Source organism: Monomorium pharaonis, chromosome 1 (genome assembly GCF_013373865.1).
Source record: "Monomorium pharaonis isolate MP-MQ-018 chromosome 1, ASM1337386v2, whole genome shotgun sequence".
Classification (NCBI taxonomy): Eukaryota; Metazoa; Arthropoda; class Insecta; order Hymenoptera; family Formicidae; genus Monomorium; species Monomorium pharaonis.
The window spans coordinates 19,683,739-19,706,077 of NC_050467.1; the positions used below are offsets into that span (position 1 = coordinate 19,683,739).

At 34.5% G+C, this 22,339-nt stretch overlaps 1 protein-coding gene across 2 annotated transcripts in view; it reads right to left on the minus strand.

The window, feature by feature from the left end:
- Positions 1 to 22,339, minus strand: part of LOC105833563 (leishmanolysin-like peptidase) — a 265,922-nt gene that overhangs the window by 174,382 nt on the left and 69,201 nt on the right. Inside the window, exon 1 of one of the 2 annotated variants that reach the window (XM_036287497.1) lies at positions 16,814 to 16,834. The exons of the other annotated variant lie outside the window; for it this stretch is intronic. Coding sequence (XP_036143390.1) covers positions 16,814 to 16,819 — 6 coding nt within the window. The 5' untranslated portion in view covers positions 16,820 to 16,834. Of the gene's footprint in view, positions 1 to 16,813; positions 16,835 to 22,339 lie in introns of those variants that run through there. 2 annotated transcript variants of the gene reach the window in all.

Below are 22,339 nucleotides of genomic sequence, written 5' to 3' on the forward strand. Positions count from 1 at the left end.
CCTACGTAATACTTGTCGAAGCAATCAGTGATGCGGCATCAGCCATATGTCATCCATTATCAGTAATTGACCGATGGGAACTCTGTATTTCCGACTTACTGTCATCAGATGCCGCATTTACCATATAGGTGCATCCGCAGAAACCGTAATAGCCCACGTTCGTGAAGCAATGCCCTGGTTTCTACCACTTTCCAACACTGCGACCCTGTCCAACGCGATAGAGCTCGACGCGCTCCAACAACGTCGCCTATCGGCTTTTATTGTCGCCCGAGATACGTACCGAGCGGATAGACGGATTCGACCGACTGAGTGGTAAGACTCAACGTCGGGCCGGGCGCACGTAGGGCCGCAGGCGTAAAAATAAGGCACTCCGTCGTCCCTCACGTGCCGGGAATATCGCTGAGGGCTAACAGCGAGCACACCTCCACGCTAGTTGACGATGTTTCTCGGACGTATGTATGTGGTAAAGGTGAAAAATGGAAGCTTTTAGTAGTTGCATTGGTGCGCTAAATCGACCGTGCGCGAGAGCAATCCGATAATATCGCTTATTTCATCGATCACTGATACTATCGCACTCAAATTTTTCTTATGATAACGCGGTTATATATTCCGGAAACTCGATTTAAGTATTTTAATTTCTTTAAATTAATTTATTTGAATTATTTTATAGTATTCCTTTAAAAACATTTAAAATACTTTATTATGTTTTAATTATCAGTGCATTAACCGATAAACTTGACTATAGCAATCCTTAAATATTATATTTTCTAAATTTATGTTATAAAAAATTTTTATTTTTAAAGCAATCCAAAACATTAATATTTCATTTTGTATTAAATAAGATTAAAATTATAGCTTTTTAAACGTCACATTAAACGTGGTTCACTTAAAAAAAAAAGACAAAAAAAGAGATGTCTATTTGTTTCTCTCTCCCTTTCCTTCTCTTCAGTTATATATGGTAATGTTACATCGGAATGAAAACGCGCCTGAGAAGGAAAGATATATGCATTCGTCGTTAACTGTAAAAAATAGTTATCGCCGTTTAGATTTATGATCCGACAGACTATATTCTCTGTTCCTTCACAGTGTTAATCATGAGCAAGTACACTCGTTTCGTTCCTCAAAGTGAACATGTGCACATGCCCAAAGGACTGACTGGCTTCGATAACACACCTGTTACATTGTTTCAAAACGAGCAATTTCACAAAAAAAAAAAATTTGGTACAATCGGAAATCCGAGTACTTGAATAACAATCGTATCTGTTCGCGGTGAAAACAAAAGAAAAGCAACAACCAATTAGTTACATAATTCCGTAATTATTCTATTCCGATTGAATTATCCCCGCGATATTTTCGAGCGATAGACAGCTCGTCGTCATCCACGTTGGGTCGTCGCGAGAGATGCGCGTACGGATATATATCTCGTGCAGATAGATGCATGTATGCATGTGCGCTTGCATATGCATGAAAAGCGATGCGACGCGACGACGACGTGAACGCGTAGGCCCGTACATGGAATATTCGCGGAATATCAGCCGCTGAAAGAAGTCACCAAGATAATTCCAACGCCAAAATTCAGCGGAAAAGGGTAAAAGAAGGCACGATTCAACGCGCGCGGACGGGTTCGAAAGGAATGGGAATTTTTTCGCGCTCGGTCCCACAGTCGCGGGCTCTTTGTTCGCGATTACTTTTAAAAGACATCCCCCGCGCACGCGGTACGTGCTCCACACCCCCGACATGCCCAAGCGCGAATGATAGCGCAGCCGCATATTTCTTCACTAGCAACCCGTTTCGACGTATCCGTGATTGATGCACCTTCTCTGACTCTTCGTGAGAATCGTATTAATCAACGGCGCCGCGTCGCACCGCGCCACACCGCACCCCGGGTTGAAAGCGCACCGGAGCAGCAGCAGCAGCAGCAGCAGCCCCAACGTTGCTTCTGCTACGATAAATCGGATTCGCAACCGACAACTCACGCGTATATCGCGGAGAACCCACGAAATACCTGCCCCTTCGTCGCATCTGCATACAGCACTCTATGAAGTACCGCTTGCACAGAGAAACGGCCACGCTGCTGCTTCGAGATAACGTGTAATGCTTCCGCATGTAACAGCCAAGGATTTTATCCCCACGGATTAAACTAATCGAGACGTGGCTATATATAAAACTATGACGCGCTACTAGTGCCAATATCGGCGAATTCTTAAAACGAAGACTTTTTCTTTCATTTTTGCATTTTCAAATAATATAGATAGAATATTGTACATTACAATAGCAGACTTGTATATTAAGTATATCTAACACACGGTAACATTTTTTAGTTAAAAATTAATATCTCGAGAAAACTTTTAACAAAACTGCGGTATTGATAAATATAATATCTATTGCATGTTGCTTCCATTATGTCATTTAAGCACACGAATTTGTTATCTCAGTATAATATGCGTACTATATTACGTAGCAGTATAAAAAAGCTCTCTGCTTTGATTTCCTTCAATAACCTATTGAAAATCTTGTGTACTCGATAAAGCACACTTTTCTTTTATTAAACAATAACGCGTTTGTATTTATCTTACATTGCAAAAAAATTATATAAAATTATATAATACTTGTAAAATTACATAATTTATAGTAAAAATATGAAAATTTTTACATCTTTTTATCTCTAATTGTGCACAAATATAATTTTTCGTTTAATATAACAATACAATTGCACAATTACAATATACATAATATAATTCTAAAAACTTGATATATTCTACTGTGAATTGTGCAATTTTTTATACATATACAATTTTACCTACTTTTTTATAATATCATTTTATAAGTAAAGTTTTCTATCTTGATCTTGCAGTTGTAGAAAAATAAAAGCACTAGATTTTATACCATTGGGACTATGGTAATAGTCCAATTTTCCAGTCCACTGAAATCTCGAGAAATATCAACTATACGATAAAAGAAGTCTTTGGATTAATAAATAACGGTAAAAAATAAAATAATTTTTCTTTTACGCATACTAAACGTTAAGTTATAAAATGGGAAAAGTTATTGTACAAAACAATATTTTTCAATACACTAGAAATTTAAAATTAGTACAGCTACATAATTTGAAAACATTACAAGAATGTTTTTGCTGAATCAAAAGTAAATTTAAAAATATTAAAAAGCAGAAAATAATTTAAAATAAAATTATAACGTGAAATATGTTACAATTTTATTGTTTAAATTTATTTTTCCTAAAAAAGTTATAATATCACGTAGTTTTACCAAATAAAATTAAATAAAATAAAATAAAATATATAAATATTATATATTTGTTCATTATCATCTAATATTTAAAATATTATGGAAATACGATTTTTTCAACTGTTTAACATGACTGTAAAGTCAACTTTTTAAAAAAAATGTGTGATTCTTCAAAATATACTCTTACAAAAAAAAATTCTTAAATCCTCAAAAAATATTCGAAAAAGGTTTTTTAAAGAAAATAAATTACAACATAAAACAAAAAATATTTTGTACAATACAATTTCTTCGTTTAACTGATGCGTACACTTGATGATTTTCTTTTATTTTTTGCCAGATAAATAATTTTTTAATAACTATATTATTCTTTTTATCAAATATTTATATTTTTTAAATTTTAAATAAATGTATTTTTTAAAAATAATTTAAACATAAATTTCTCTAAATTTATATTCTTTATAATATTAAATTTATAAAATTATAATTGGTTAATAACTTCACTAAATTAATGTACTTATACCTATATTAATTGCAATAATCGAGGAAATGGTAATGGGACTATTAAATATGCAAATGCTAGTAAAATAATAATAAGCTTACATTATCAAAACTAATAATCATATCTTATACTAAAGGAATTGTTTTTTTTTTGGATTTACATTGTTTCAGTTATTGTTGTGACAATACTTAAAACATATATATTGTAAAAGTATATGATTAATATTATCGATATCATTACGATGAATATTTAAACAAAACATACATTTAAACTTAATTACATAAATAAAAATAAAAATAAACGTGTTACTACATTATCATTAACTTACAATAAACTAGATTCTAATAAAAAATGACAGTAAGGCATTCGTAAGTTTCTGTTTAATCAAGATTAATCACCAGCTGTCTGACGAAACACTTACACCCGCCAGCGGCTATATAATCGATCTAAACAACGAGATTATCTCGCTAATTGGTACGTGCATCCTGAGCATCCGGAATAGTGCGACACGATATTCAGGGAAGGATGCCTCCGCGATCTGCCGAACATGGCTCAACTTGATGATCCTCAGGTCATCCAGTTAAGTCACCTATTCATCAGATCGCTTTCATTGTATTGCCTTGCCGTACCAACATCTTCAATTCGTCCACAAGCTACGAGGTAGCGCATAGTAGTAACATTATTATAAGATGTCAAATTATGTATAGAAAATTGCATAATGCAACAAACAAATGTTTGCATTGGAAAAATTTATTTAGAAATTTTTCGAAAAATTTTTAAAGAGTTAAACGGCTAAAAATGAATTTTTATTATGTTGTTTGGTATGCATTTGTACCTGCATACATAAAAACCTCTAATCCAGACTAAACAAATATAAAAATATCAATAATAATAAGATAATAATAAAATATAATCAATTATATCAATACTTTAAAACTTATCTTTTTCTTAAATAAAAGTTTTGCTGTAATCCCTTTTCTAAAATTTTGATACTGCCAATCATTCTAATAAACTTAATGTCATGGTTCTTCAAATACAAATTGATGTTCCTCCAATTACTTATTTACATTCATGAGTTCTACACTTTATCTACTATTCATCTTCATTCATGTATTACTAATTTTATTATATGCTCCTCTACGAGGAGAGCAATAGAAATAAATCATACATGAAAACGGTTTAATTGTCTCTAGAGATCGTAAACCGCACGAAATAACGGCGAAAGAAAGTATCGTGGCTGATTGAGAAAAACTTTCGCCAAGAGCAGTCTACTTCTATCCACGTTGCTTAACTATATATTGCTGCCGTGCAATACGCCGCGCCCCTGTATCGCTTTCCGAAGTCTTTTATCCTATCGCCGTCGTAAGAAACTTCGTTTCGCGCTTTACGAGCGTCGCTGTGGGATAGCACGCGCGATTCCCCGTTTGGAAAGTGGAACTTCGAACTAATTTCCTTCGATTCCCGTCCCATAGCTAGAATCCCAAGGATGCTGCTGCTACCGAAGCTGGGGTATCCAGGCACCTTATGACGTACCACAATGCAAAGTTCACGCGTTCGTGCGAAAGATAATGTTACCGCGTGCACAGCAAGATCTGGATGTCACGTATCGCGCTTCGGCAATGAGAGTTCTCAAAGCCAACTGTTCGAAATTACAATCTGCTTCTACGGCACAAACTGTTCGATTATGGAGAATCGAATCCATTTAAAACAATTTCATGTATTTCAGTAACGTGAAAGATCATCGAGAGATTAATGAAGACAAAAAGAAAAAAATTAAACTCTATACCAATTAATGTAACAGTAAAGTTCATATATCAAAATGTAAAATTGCATGAATAATATAAATATTTAGCAGCGATTTAATAATATAATAACTCCTCTCTCTATTGCATAGTAGTTTACTGTACTAACTAAAAATAAGTGAGATATTATGACTAATGACGAAACTAATGAGTATCTCTGATACGATGTCATAATACAAAAACTATACGTTTACATTATGAATAAATAGCAACTCTCTATTGCATAGTAGTTTACTGTACTAACTAAAAATAAAACATAACGTAAGTAAATATTAATTTTTAATGTTAAATACTGAGCTTCTTTTTACAATAATCACAATTTTTCTAATATATTATACTTGTTAAAATAATTTTTGATAATGCAACTGTGTTGTTAACAACATACAATCTATTTCAGCGAGTAGACTTAAATACATATAATCGTGATCAGTTCTAATCTCGCTGAAACACCTGCCTCCGTTCGATCGATGTCTTCAACCTCATTTTCACGAAGATACAAGAGAACAAGGTTTAGCGCATAAACCGCGCAACTACTTCTACGCGGTTTGCTTCGATTATCGATAATACATCAGAGGTTCCCAAAGCTTTCAGTCCAATGTCGCATTTTGTAACGTTTCAGAAATTTATGTGTGCCTTCTTATAGCGCTTAGCAATAAATCAACACATGATTAACAATAAATTAAGAATTTATGATGTAAAATTAATTTTCGGGCAAGAACTTCTCTTGTTCCCCTATAAACCACAATGCACCGTTTGAGAACTAACAATGTATACAAAACAACATGTAAATCTATCGATGTTATCTACATTAGCACGAACTTGTATCCTAAAATAAAAAGAAAATCCGTGCATCTCATCGCGATAAAATTTTTTCTCGTTGCATGCTTCCGCATTGGTTGATAGATATCGTGCGCGTGTTTGATAAGAAAGTAATTTAAAAATACATATCAGATATGATCGCGTTCGCAATATCATATCTCCGGTAGAAGAAAATTTCATTATGATTGCGTAACTTAAATTAAGAACTATTAATAGACAGATATGCGACATATTTTGCTATTTATTCATAATGTGTACGGTTTCTGATTACGGATTATGACATCCTATCAGAGATACTCATTATTTTCGTCATTAATCATAATACCTCATTCACATTGTTATAATCATTACAATGTAATACAAAAGATATTTAATGCATATGCAATACAATTTATTATTAAAACACAATATTACCACCTATACTCTTATTTGTTTCTTAAAAGGATAAAAAAGTATTGCGACATCTCGTATAAATAAATATTAAATAAAATGGGAGGATTAAAAATTCAGGAGTCCTTGAGCAAAGACCTTCTTTTTTTATTTGTCCTGCGCGCGTATCGTTATATTCACCCAGTTCTTATCCTCCCGGTAAGATACGAATAGCGTTGCAGCATTGGGAATACTTGTATCTTTGGCACGAACCGATTCAGTGTCATGCCCAAGGCGAATTGAAACCAATTATAATTAGCATTGACCACTGAATTGCCGTCGTATTGATCGCACGACGTTTACGGGTACACCAGGAGTAAATCTGGATTAGGATTACATGTAGAACACTGCACCAAGCATTAGATCGCATCAATAGCTCGCTAAAAAAAATATCTCAGAAATTAGATGTCGCAATTAATCTCTATTAATAACAAATAAATATACGACTTATTTATTTTTAAAATAGACAAACTTTTCCCGTAATATTAACTGTAATTAGTATAGATATAATAATTTCAAAAACACAATGATAAAGTTAAATACAAAGAATTATTTCAAAATTTTTGAAGACAAATGACGCAGAAATCCAGAAGATTCCACAGTGAAGGAACGTCGCGGAAAAACGATAAATCTCGGATAATTGGGGGTAATTAAAACTTTGTATCACAACTCAAACTTCCATGATCTTATGATAATTTAAGTAACTCGTAAGAACATTATTATATATTTCTTTAATAGCAAATGAAATAATGTCGAATGGTATAAGCAATTTTACCAGCGATCTCTTATAATAACTCTCGAACCATTTGATGTATCAAATTGAATTGCATCTGGCTGCATTGCATCGTAAGTGCTACTCAGAAACAAAACGGTAAGCTGCTCTTTACTTCCAATGGCAACGCCATTCTAATATTTTTTCCTACAAAGCAATTCGCTACGCATGTATACATCCGTGCCAAACATTATATATATGTCTATATTCATATTCTCGATCAATAATATTTCCTTTTATCAGTAACTACTTAAAAGAGTATTTGAAAACACATTGAAGGTTTGATAATATTTAAGTACTAAGAGAGAAGTTTCAGTTTGCACAAAAAAAAATGCTACTTTATACAGCAAAATTATTCCACAGTAAAAAATATTATATCAATATTCAGGCGAAAAACGTTACATCTCCCCTAATTTATTTGCAAAATGCCTAATGTTTGCCGATTAATTTTATCAGCATCAACTTTTATTATTTCGATGCAATCTTCGTTAATGCAATTTAATTTTATGACAGCTGGAAGAAAGTGTGAATCGTCGATGTTTTGTTATACATGCTAATGTAAGTACCGCAGTCATTACGAAGCTTTTCACGACCACTTAACGTCGATATTCGAACTTTACTTTTACAAATGGAAGGTAAAACTAGCGAGTATTATTCCGAATTTCAAACCGTCGGAGAAAAAGCTAGCGCGTTGTATTGTGTACAAAATATCCGACACAAATGGCAGCCTCGAATAACGAGAGAAACGGAGTTGAGTCGTGCAAGCAATCCCCATCATCCCCATCATGCCCAAGGATAACAATGAGAAAGCGACAACCCGATAAGACCATCGGAACCGGACAAATAAACTGACGCGCGATATTTTCCGTTCTTTTCGCTGGAGATAAAAAATGGGAAGGCAAGGATCATCGGAGACGCTATTAAAGACAACATTCTTTGGCGCGAAAACGCTTTTTCGACGGTGGAATCGCAATCTCCACCAGCGCAAAAGATTTTCATGACCACGTAGCTTCGTCGTGACACCTTATGTCCGCAATGTATCTCGCGACAGCGACAGAAAAATTTCACGAACGCGTGCGCAGCATAAGACGATATATGCTTAAAACAAAGTTTGTTATCGCGATGATTTAACCCCGTACAATTTATGACATGAAAAATGTGAGGAGTCGATATACTCTGCGAAATATCGCAGATACAATATTTCAAAAAATGTTATTTCGAATGTGTAGTACGATTTAACATTTATAACATGTGAATATTTTGTCCAGCACATATAAAAAATTAATATAATTATATAAAAATTATTAAACAGAAACAGCAACGAAATTTTTTAAATATCTTCAAAAAGAATAAAACAGAACTTTTTTTTTAGTAATTACGCGTGTTACATTACACGTTCATGACATACGTACTATGGTACAATTTCTGGAGAAAAATTCTCTTTTGATTCCTATTTTGACCTCGCAGGAACGTGCTTTTTCCGCACAGCGAGCGTAATCCCCTTCACCGTTGTATTTTCCAGCAAAACAAATTGCACAGTGGCTCGTTACCGTTGCTAGAGCGCATCGACGTAGCTATCAGTTGCGCTTTTAATGAATTATTCCTTGTCGTGTGAAATATCCATTTCACACGAAAGTCGAATGTTACAATAAATCACCATCGATGGTACATATAAAATGACGTGGGCTACGCAGTTCCAGCTACGTTATGCGACAATCGCAAAAATACGCGCACGATCCGCTATATACTCCGGGCCAATTAATTATCGAGTCGTCACGCAAGTGTACCACACGACCCTATCGATTAACAACCGGCCAAGCTCACCTCCCCAGCAGTACGCGAAGGTTTTTGCATCGCGGGCGTAGGGTGAAGCTGCGCGAGGACTTAATAAAGCCAACTCGACAGCTATCGATCTATCCTTTTCGTTCGCGAAAGCACTAAATTTTACCCATCGAGATCGGACAAACGGCTCCACGTTTATACAAAACTTCACCTTCGTTGCGCTTCACTGCGACTACATTTCATGTTTTTAATCACTCGGCTCTCTCAGATTTGAATTATGATATAAAGGATTTGTTATTATTTCTTTACGGTCGCACACATTTGCGTATATATTTTTTACTGTAACGTAACGAAAGCTAAGCATTTTTCCTATTTACATCAGATCACCGTTTACACGGTCAAAATTTAAATAAAGTCATTCGTCTGGCTTTGACATGTCGCAAATATATTCAATAAAGTTTTTATAAAGATATATAGCTGATTTTACGCAATTTTTTTACCTGTAGTGCTCAAGATAATCCACTTTCATATCGCTTTTAATTAGAGTAATGGTAGATAATATGGAATAAGCTACTATTGTGGAATAGGGGCTAATTTTATTAAAAAATTTTCTTTATATCGATTTTTATCTCAATATGACGACCAAAGCTATCAATTCATCGAAACATTTTTACTTTATAAAAATATGATAAATTATGTGCGCAAAATAAAGATAGAGTCAGATGTGAAATAAATAAATGAATAACGCTGAATCGCTAAAATTCTGTTTAAAATCCCAATTTAAGAGAAAATACAATGTTTGACAAATTATGTATACGTGTGTATAAAATGACGATGTAGTATGTAGGGATTTGTTAACATTTAAAGTAAATTGTATATGAGTCGTATGTAAGTTGCGTTCAATCGGTAAAAGTGACGACAGCATTGACTTAAACATGTAATGTAGATGTTAATAAATTATTCGCCTTAGTTCTTTACATCGTGAACTACTTAAACTACTTAAACACCAAACAATGAAATATGTTCTAAGAACACGAATAAGTTCCTATTGTTCACTATAATTACAGTTTCCATAAAAAAAGACTGGGATAAATTGCAGTAAAAGTGCAGGAGAGTCTCTTTAATAAACTCACTTGACAGCCTATCGATTTACAGCTCTAATATTGTGGAAGTGCATAATGTCTATAGACTCGTTGGGACTAAGTAAATGACCACTGCTGTTTCTTCTGTGACAAGTACACTATCCTCGTTTATGTTTTGTCATGTTCTGTTTACGCAGTGTTTTTTTTATTCGTTCAATAATCTTTTATCAGTTATAAGTACCATAAGTATACATTAAAGATATATCAGTTTTTAAAAGATATTCACAAATAATTAAATAAAATTACATATATTTTCTTTCACAAAAATAATTCAAAATAAAATAAAATAATATATATATGTATATATTATGTCCACATATATATTTTCAAAATTTTTTATCACATTTAAAATATAATTTCATTTATAAAATAAAAGAGGAGATGATAAGAAAATCTTGCAACAATTTTTTTCTTCAAAAAATAAATACAGAATTTTTTTTCACGGTAAAAGTAAAATGTGAAATAGAATCTATTTCACATTTAATGGAAAAAGAGAAAGAGAAAGAGAAAGAGAGATCAATATTATTCAACACAGATTTTAGACTACAAACCAGATGATCCTTGTAGACTTTTCAATTCCACAAAAACGATATAACGCAAATGAAATCTATCTTATTATCACGTCATGTTATTTTTGAGAAAAATTGGACTTTAAAATGTCAAAAATGACATTTTTTAGCTGAAATAGCTAAAAAAATGTGATGTAATATAACACAATTTTATTTACAGAATCATTTTCAACGATAATTTATAAAAAAATTTAATATTATAAATAATATTATTAAAAAATTTACAAAAATTACCTGGCTTGATTTGTGATCTTAGAAAAATTTTAATTTAGGATCATTCGTAGGAAATCAGGACATGTCCTGAGGCTTTTGGCTTAAAAGCTAAGAAATATCCATCAAATAAATTGTAAAAACATAAGTCCGATAAGATTTATCGTATTAAATGGAAGCCAATTCGCGACTCAAACAAACTTCGCGAAAAGGAATCATACGAGAGTGCATGAACTACGTCAATCGAAATGATCGTAAACTTCGGTTATATTTGAAACTCGGCGAAATGAAACATAGAATGCCCCGCGGCTGACCCGCTACGGCGAAGGAGAAGGAGTAGGAAGTTAATCCGCGAGTTCGGTGCAAACTCACGGATCTATTTGCCACTTTAGAGAGTCTTCTGCAGAATTTTTTTCTAAGAAGGGGTTTAGAAGATCAGGAAGAAAACGTCGCGATACGCTTTGTATTCCAGTCGCCCCGTGGTATTTACGATTCGCTCCGTTGTCGCAACATTTTGCGGGCCTCAAGTGCCTAAAGTTTCAAGAGAGAAAGAGAAACACACACACACACAGAGAGAGAGAGAGAGAGAGAAGCTCCCTCTGTGTTGCAATTAAAGGGCCTCTCAAACGGCGGTTTCAACTCACAACCGATTCTCTCTTATGCTCGCACGATCAGTACAACTTCATGCGCGCCGAGCCCCTCCGAGGTAAATTACACTCGCTCGATATAGGTAACGCTTTCACCGCGGCCCACCGCTCCACAAACGACGTTGTTCGAGACTTCGATTGAGATTTAACCTGTTTCCCCTCGCTCGGAGTTGAAGGCAAACGCAGCGTCCCTCAGACTTGTCCATACAAACAAATTTGTGCCAAGGGCATTTTGGCATCTTTCGCAATTCAGTAATAACTTATTGTGTCATTTCTTTAGTTAATGTCTGCTCGATGCATAATTTAGTGCGTGTGTGATAAAACACATTGTGCAAACATTGAAATTCGTATTAATGTGTAAACGCGATAACAAAAAGTGAGATTTAAATGTTACTTTTTCGAAATCGTTTGTTATAAATCTTTAATCGTGTTTGCTTCTGTTGTCTAGCCATCGTAATCAACGGTAACATATATATATATATATATATATATATATATATATATATATATATATAACTGATACCGAGTAATCCTTAATCCCTTGTGTATTAAACATCCCGGCGAATTTAGCGGCTTATGAGACCCAGTTTACTCTGGCTATAATTTCTGTTAGTATCCTGTTACATAATTAAACGCGCGCAACTACAGAGAAAAAAACATAAGCAATTAAGAGTTTACAATTTGCAACATATTTAATGCCATATTTATGGCACTTATAGTTAATTAATTTAATTTGGTTGAAACAAAACTTAAATTAATATTTATCGTAAAAAAAATAAGTACAAATCAAAATAATCACTTTTGTGTTTGAGAAATCAACGATGGAAACAGATTCTCTCGAAACTTGCATGTTAAGCGGAAAAATTGAATAATCTACTTAAGAAGTACATTGTTAAGAAATAATATAAAATATAGATTCTGCGTCTTGCAAAAGAGATATTAAAAAAAGAGAATATGCAACGGTAACCTTGAAAAGTGATTACTTTCGTAAGTTATTACTTTATGTATAAAAGTATTTCTCTCAAGCACGCACAAAGAAATTTCCAATTAAGGTTGCCGTAGTAACGGCAACGACTGCAAGATCTACACGCGTATGGAGAAGGATTACAAAAGCGATGGGACCGCGTAAAACACCGCGGGATGCAGTAGGGCAAGCTTGAGATGATGCACAAATGCTTTGCGGTATAAAAAATTAAAGAGAAAAAGAACGAGCGAGCGAGAGAGAGAGAAAGGATATATATATAAAAAAGAAAAAGAATGTCAAGTCGCGCGCGCGTCTAATTTCAATTTCCGTGAGCACGACACAGCGTCGCGCGTCTCCGGTTTAATTAAATTTGTTTGGAGATCAAGCAAAATGGCCAGCGAGAAAGCACCGTGGCACAGCTTGCGAAGACGCTGTAGGGCCACAGGTCCCTCACGGCTTCGTACGAGCGTCTTCAGAGGGGCTGCACATACACCTGACACCCTTATCCAGTTACAATGCTCAATCCGATCAACTTTCGCGAAGACCGCGCGCGCACCAGGACTACCAGTGAGAGAGAGAGAGAGAGAGAGAGATTTTTCTCTCTCGCAGAGATTTCACCTGGTGGAACGGAAGATTTTCCTCGGGGGTAGCAATCTCGCAAGAACGTATTTTCAGGATCGTTCACGCCCACGAAGATGACTCGACGCGTCGTAAACGTTGAAAATTTAAAGGAAGATCCCCTGCGGTCACACAAAGCAATGTTAGAGGTCAACGATCAATCTTGAAACGAGAACGCCTATCGGCGACTCTATTTCGGCTCTGTGCAGGCGCGTACAGAGAAAAGAAAGAAAGAGAAAGAGAAAAACAAGTACGCATGGGTTAGAAGATCGATTTTTGTAGAAGCTGATTATAATGCATAAACAATAATTGCATATTAAATATATTTGATCTGAAATTCATCAAACATTAGTTATGCACTTTCAAATTAAATTTTCGTTCCCATTTGTTGATATATTTTATTAATATCAATTTAGCTTTTACTACTTATCGCAAAAGTAAACTGCCTTTTTCAATAGCTAAATTTAATTATCCATTTTTTTTTACATTTTTCTATACTTTTACGTATTACTTTTACGTTTTAAGTATTGCAAACGATATCAAATGTAAAATTTGTCTTAATAGACATGGGAATATTTCATTGAACATTTAATCCACGAATTTAGTAAAATTCGATAAAAAATGTGCTTTATATTAAACATTCACAACAATTACAATAAATTTCATAATATTCTGTTAATTACTGATATTGCAACACGCACATGTAAATTTAAATTGTTGATAAAGAATAAGCTGTTATGTTAATACAACGTACGGACAATAAAAATTGTAAATAAAAAGGGAAATAAATTCATGAACAAATATTTGGACGGATTTTACATAAAAAATATCGAGCAAAAATATCCTCAAACGCACAAAGAAATGTTAATACTGAAAAATAAGTTTCTAAATATATTTCTCCGTATATAAAGGAAGCGTAATACATCTACATTTAAAATAAGAAAAATTTAAAATATCTAAAATAATACAGTCCAAATATCAATCGTCATTTACTCAACAGATTAATCATTGTATTCATCAATTTTAATCAATTAATTTTGAATATTTATTTATATTCGTATAGAAAAAAAAACAACAATCACTTAACTGTTTACTCTTCCTACGTTTTTAGAAAGAATAAATACTGTTTTATACAATATTAATCAGATCAGAATATATATATTCAAAGTATACCTATGTAATTAAAACCTTTTAATTTAAATTTTAAAACAACTTGATTCTTTTTGCGTTAAAACCAGTTATGTTTAAATCACATTAAAAGAGTACAAATATTTCAACCTTTTATGTATGCTTGCAGATGAATGCAGCATAAAACAAGACGGATAAAATTTTGAGCGGTAAAGAATACTATAGTCAGCAAACAACCGCAGTTCATTGGAAATTCTACGAATTTCTACTGTAAACCACGTGTGCTTTCGCTAGTGCGCATTCCATTCGACAAAATTGTAACGCATGCTCTACAATCCTCATGACGCGAATCCTTATTGTGCTCATATGCACATATTATATATAAGTAATGTTCAATATAGCAGCATCAAATACCGCACTAATTACTTCTTTCCCTATGTACGTAGAGCAGTCAAGATATACATCATGTAAATTTCAGTTTTTCATCTAATGACCGTTCAGTATTCTATTTATAATCTGTAAATGTACCATTTAAAAGGATTTAAAAGAATTTTGATTAGGATCAATAGATCAATAAACCTCTATATTCTTTTTATTAAATTTCCACGTATACCATAATTTGCCAGTAAGTACTTGGCATAGCTAACGTACGATTACTTCGTACAAAGGATGATTGCTCCTTCCGTCTCTCTCTCTCTCTCTCTCTCTCTCTCTCTCTCTCTCTCTCTCTCTCTCTCTCTCTCTCTCTCTCTCTCTCTCTCTTGATGCATCAAAGTAAGAGCGGACTCGTTAACTATGAACGCAAGCTCTCTCCTTTTCAGTCACCCTATTATTCTATGAACTACCGAAGTCCTTTCCATCTCGCTGATGCGTGAGATGCAAATTGCGATAACTCAGCGCGATTGTAACACGTCGCGAATCTATATGTGAATCCATATGTAGATACGTCAACAGAATCAGCGAGACGGAACAAGATCGATCGACAGAATCGAGGTTTATGCGTACAAAAGGATATTACGCTAGCTTGATACAGCAACGCTAGCCTGAGCAGTATCGACTAAACGCTCGTTATTCAAAATACGAAGTATTCTATTTGACAAGCGTTTAAATTGTTGATTTTTAAAACAAAAACACTCTTTTATCATACCCTTCTGATAACAGTAAAGATATTATTACACATTTTGCGTTTCATTTTACTCATTAGCGTTACCTAAGATAATGATTAATTCCGTTCAATTGAAATTAAAATATTTTCACTGGAATTCTAATTAATGAGAATTTGCCTTAATTTGATTTTTATGCATATACACGTATATTACTAATAACAGCAAATTTTGATACTGTGCACAAATTATTTCACTCTCTTAATAGTAACTTGAATAATTAATAAAGTAGGGAGAAGATGGCATTATGGCTCATAATATATCCGTTATTAGGGGTGAAAAATTCTAGTGATTATTTATGAAACCAATTGTTTAGTATAGTCCGCAGTTATCCAGTGACGTTAATATGCCAATATTATAATACATAACAATTGATATTTGTGATAAAGCATTTTTACTTTTAAACATTTTTGAAAATTTTCAAGGTACATTTTAGTGTTAAATTATATAAATTTCCTCATTCTTTCTAAACTTAGGCCTATCATACAAGTATATGTATATGTATATGCATGTTTTATTTGTTATTTAGCATTTTCTTTGATTATATACTTTTCAAGTTATACAATTGCACATGTGATATAATGAATATGAAAATTGACTCTCAACATTTATTTATTTATTTACCGTATAATGTTTAGTAACTTATTTCAGCAAAAGTTCTTAGAAAACGCAATTAAAATATGGATATACATATATTGATTTCATCAGCACACTCGTATATACTGTTATAGATTTCATTTTAATAGATGTAAATCAAACTGAGTCATGTATGTACAAGTTAACTATCGGTGCTTGGATAATATCTCGAATAATGTAACAATCACAATCGCTTTCAATATTCTCAAAGTCGGAAACGCATCGTGAAAACACTTTGCGATGCAAGCATGTTAATGCAATAATTTAATCGTTCAACATGTGATTAGCGTTCCAAATTGGATCAATATCAAGCAGACATTGATGGAGGACATTCGGAAATTGAGTATCGAACATTACCAAGCAACCGATGTGAGTCAAATTACATACCAACATCAATCGGCGCACCCGATGTATTCCCAGAATATCATTAAAGAGCAACCATCGGACAGAGTGCTATGAAGAGATAACGTACCTGAAACAACATTAAATACATTTGTAAGATTATTTAAACATAAAAACGTAAAATGAGTGTAAAAATAAGAAATCTTAATTTTACTTTACATTTCATACACTGATAAACACATAAAGTATTTCTTCCAAATGTAAAATACATCTTAAATTATAATACGATAAACAGGTCAATATATCGAGCCAATACAAATTTTCCTAATACAATATAATTTATCAAATAAACATTATATAATTATAAACGTGATTAAAAAACAGCTGTGTTAGAAAATGTTAAATTTCGAGATAACATTCTAACACAGCTGTTTTTTAGTCGCGTTTATAATTATATAATATTTATTTGATAAATTATATTGTATTAGGAAAATTTGTATTGGCTCGATATATTGACCTATCATATTATTTTTGCTTAGCATTAACTAGCTCTTTATATTTGTTTGTTTTGTTGATCTTAAATTATATTTGGGGTATATTTCTTATACTAATAAATATTGCTTATAAATATGTATTGCACGTTTAAGATGAAATATACGATGGAAGTAAAAAGTTTTCGCAATGACAGTAAAACTTTCGACACAGTCGTCACGCAAAAAGTAATTGTAGAACCAAGAAGAGAAAGTAATTAGGTCGAGACTTTTGCATTTTATCTTTCTTGTTTTAAAGCTAAGCAGATGCATATTGCAAGTCTGTCTCTCCTATTAAAATTACTTTTACACAAAACGATAAATTTTACGCATTTTCTTTATTTTATTTTATAATATAAGATATATTAAGATATATTAAATTTTTGTAATTTAGACTTATACTAATCTTTATTGGTTATTTTTTATTTAAAAAAAGCTTTCGACTTTTTCTAATCAATTTTGGATTTTTTAATTCAGTTATACTCGATTCTTTCATTTTTTTAATGGTAAAATATAAAATATGAAAAAGTTAATGCCGCATCTCGATTTTCAGTCGATAAGAGCGAAGTAGATAGTAGATACACAAGCGCACCGTATAAATACACACAGATATACCCGTGCAGCGAAATTTGACCATAGAACTTATGAGTTGTGCATCGATGTTCAAGGGTAGGAGTTGCCTAAAGCACACAGGGATGAGAAAGCAGACGGCAGCTGAGGTGGGCTAGTAACTCGCGTTGCCTTTCAGTCAATGGTTAGGTTCCGCTTGAGATCGTTACTCTGGCATGAAATTAGAACGGCTGCGCCCAATTTTCGCCACTTCACCTTACTACAGTAAATAATTCCCTGTCATTTTCTACCATTTGAGATAAGTGCTTCCCCATGAAATTGGCACCGAGAGAGACTCACGCAGGTTCCCCTCCTGGGATCTGCGTAACTTCCGTCTCTAGCAATTTCTTAGGCAGATGCTGTCATTCGTGATTATTTTTTATATAGTCTTTATAAAATAGAAAATAATTACAGCAATAGTTAGAAGGCATATTAAAGTATAATTTTGTAGAAATAAATAACGACTTCACGTTAAGCAGATAATTACACCTATAATTGAAAAATAGTGATTGTTATCTACGCGCCAGTTTTGCTTATTAAATTTTAAAGCGCGAACGTAACCGAGCATTATATGAGCTTCTAAAAATATTTTTAAGAATATCTCTAAGGATACAACATTTTATAGACATCGTGTTGCATTATCGCGAACGCGAAAAATCTTGACGTAAAATATAAATTTCCGTGCACTTACGTTAACCATAAGTTGAAGTGGATGGTATTTACTTTCGACCCTAACATTTTCTTAACGCTTCGTACAATAACTCAGGCTTCCGCCCTGATCCATTAGTTCTTCCAACGCCAGAAAAACAGCAATGCGCTTTACTCTAAGCAGAGTGACAGTGTAAAAATGTAAAAGCACTCATCTAGTACTCCTACATATCCGATCAATTTATCTCTTGCTCGTATGAGCACATTTTCAATAACGGCATAACGATGAATCTTTTATGAGATTTAGGATAAAAAGTTCTTTTATTCATCATCAAAGAAGACAAAATATGGCAGAGAGAAATAAGCAATGACGCGTCCAAAATTCAAGAGATTATTTCAAAAGTAGCTATCGATTGATAGATCTGATAGCGTGCATTCGCGCTGAAATAATCCTGGTATTCTCAGAGAAAAGATTTAATCTATGCCGGGGAAGGTACAAGGGTTGTAGAAACCAATTTTTATAGCAATTCACGGAACGTAGCTTAATGCATTTCCAGATATACGGAGGATAATGCGCCCCGTTTGAAGAATCCAGAGCACAGAGATCGAGATGGAATCCCTTTGAGGCTCGTGCCAGAACACGAACCATGCTTCAAACGTATCGATCGTTAATCCTCGAGCGGACTTTTACAGTTAACAGCCAAGAAAGAGAGAGAGAGAGAGAGAGAGAGAATCGCGACGTAACCTCCGAGCCGTCGTCGTTCTACGGATAAATCATTGTGAATAATGCGACGAGCAGTTTCGTTGGTTCGCGTTTCTCACGCGAACGCTACTGAAGTGCCACCGATACCACAGGGCACCAATCGCGAATAACAGTACGGAATTAAGATCATTCCACTCGATAACATGCGTATGCACGTGAAGCCGGCTCCGATCACGACCAGGAGTACAATCTGTGCGCGTGGAACAAGGCGGGCAAACTACAAAGGAAGTGTTCTTAGCGCGCTTAAAAAAGTCATTTCGAGCATGATTGCCGTTAGCTGCTTGAAAACTGTAAGCGTAAGCATTACCGCTATTTTTTCTCTCTTAAACGAGACGCATCGTCATTCGAGACTGTTAAATAGATCTGTTTGAAATTACATAATTAATAGCTGTCACATACAGACTTCTTTCTATCCATTGTCTTCATATGTGATTAACCGATATTTTTCGCTCTGCCCGTTAAAACGAGGAGATAATGTAAGAAGCCTTAACGAAGGCGCTTATACCGTGGCGCGATGAGTTTGGATTTTGAAATTCACCCTGCAGGATATCCATCACGTCTAGCAGCTACTCTGCATAGCAAATAGAGCGTATACGCGGAGCCCGATTGGACGGAGATTTGAGAGGCAAGTGGGCCGCCATCTTAATAGAATCAGGATTATGTTCAGACTATCTAAGCAGAGGTTCTGACTGTCTAAGCAGTGCATCGCTGCTCCGACTCTCTTTGGAGTATCCTGCTTGTCATTGATTTCCGAGATTTCTGGGGATACTGTTGGACCACTCTCGAGATTAATCCGCGCAACGCGATCATTGTGCGTCATACGTCCTCCCACAGCATCACCATTCATCAAGTGACGTTGATCTTATCGGTCTTTCATACTCGATTACGTTCACTCGCTCTATCCTACCATTTATTTCCGCATCGAACGTCGCCACTCGACCTTTCATTTACCTCGCTTCGGTATTTTAATATTCGCGACGAGAGATGAAATCCCACCCACTTCACCCTTTATTTCTACGCCATCACTTTCGTGAAATATTCATGACGATTTTGAGCTTCCTACAACGAAGAAAATGCGCTCAAGACCTGATAATAAGAGGAAAGCATCCCGCCAAAGTACGAAAGAGTGACAGATAGAGAAGAAAAAAGAAAAAACTAAGAGATTGAGAGACAAGATTACGTTAGGTTTTGTGTTGTAATTAAAAATTAATATTTAATTTTACATATTGATTACACAGTGACTTACAAGCTTTATTTCAAAATATTAAAGAATAGATTTTATAGATAATATGCTTAAAAATTTCTTATAGAAATATACAATACAAAGCATTGTATTTCTTTCATTGAATATTTTATTAATCCATGGGAGTGTGACACAATATAAATATAACATTACGCGGTAAGTGTGAATAATACTGCGAAAATATTTCAATTAAGTTTAACACACACAATCATTCTTCTGAAGGTAAAACTCGAGGTGTTTATTATTCATTAACCTGACATGCCTCATAGCAGTCACAAGGTATTCATCTTCTCGAAGTATTCTCTCGACAGAGAATAGCCGCGCAAGAAGACAGTAACAAGATAAAATCCAACGAATACATATAACTGCGACGTGTCTATTTCAACAAAACTTAAAGAAGTGTTGAATTGTCATTTATAACGCAATTATTACTCATCCAATATATACGAATACAGAAATTTAAAAAATTGTACAGAGATTAATCTCGGTACAATTTTTGAATAATTTCATAATTAATCCTAATTAGTAATATCATAATTTCCATTATAATCTAATTAAATTATTTCCGATTTCCGGTGTCAAGATCTCGTGTGTATACATCTAATTTAATGAAATATCAAACTTAGAACTCTTTTCAAGCTTCTACATTTTTCCCATTATTCAAAATTGAATTTATTTATAAAATCTAATATAAAGTAAATAAAAAAATCTCTTTTCTCTTATAATTCCATGACATTTAATAAGATTATTGAATATACGTTATATATATAGCGAGAGTTGAAGATTACAAAAAGGACGCAGACATCTCTGTGTACACGCGTTATTAATTAACATATTAAGAGAAGGACGAGCATAAGCCACGGCGAAGGAAGGAACGTAACACCACGTCTCAACGATATATTAATTCCACCGAGCGCAAAGATCCTTTCAACCTGGCGTACGTGTCGAGTACGTACTCCGAAGCTCTTTCGGATGTTAAACACGGTGCCGGATGCACCTCTAGCTTCTTCCGCGAAAGTCCGCAGGCCCACCGCCTTCATAACTCATCCTCGGCCTTTGCCGGCCTCCGGTCCGCGAGAGCACATACATCACATCGTTACATTATAGAAACGGGTCGCGTAGGGAAGTTGCGCCATAGAAGCGGGACAAGTCGGACTTAGCGCGGTCATAATTTCACTTTTACCACCCTTCCTTACTCTCTCGTCCGTCGCGATAATGTCGGACACTTCCTCTCGCCTTATCCCGCCCCGTTTCGCTCGTTCTCTCCTTTCGCGCATCGCAAGAAATGCGCAATGATAAATTTCGGCGAATATTCACGTACGCGGGTCGAAGGTCGCGGTGAAATTACGCTAGGCAAGACAAAAGGGCGCTGCCCAGCGAAGACGGCAGTTGAAGTATGATGTATCGCTACGTTGGACTTTAAATTTACCGAAAAATTACACCGCCGCGGAGCTACGCGGGAAAGTCGATTACGGTTAGGTGTTAAGAGCACGTCGTCGCTGTGCGCCGAGGAAAATGCCCTTTTTGGCAAATGGGCCATTACGAGGGCAAGTAGGAAGGTATATTGGCTTTGAGTGGTATTAGGAGAGCGGAAAAAGAACCGACAAGGAGATGGCGGCGGTAACCGCGATGGCGACGGTTGGCGGAACGAAAGATGGAAGAGGAAATTTTGTATTACGTAATGTAGAACTGGGAACTACTATGTACGTGAGAGAAGGAGAAAGGCTTTCATGTAGAAAGAGAAGCGGAAATAGATAGAAAAGGGGAGAATAGCGGAT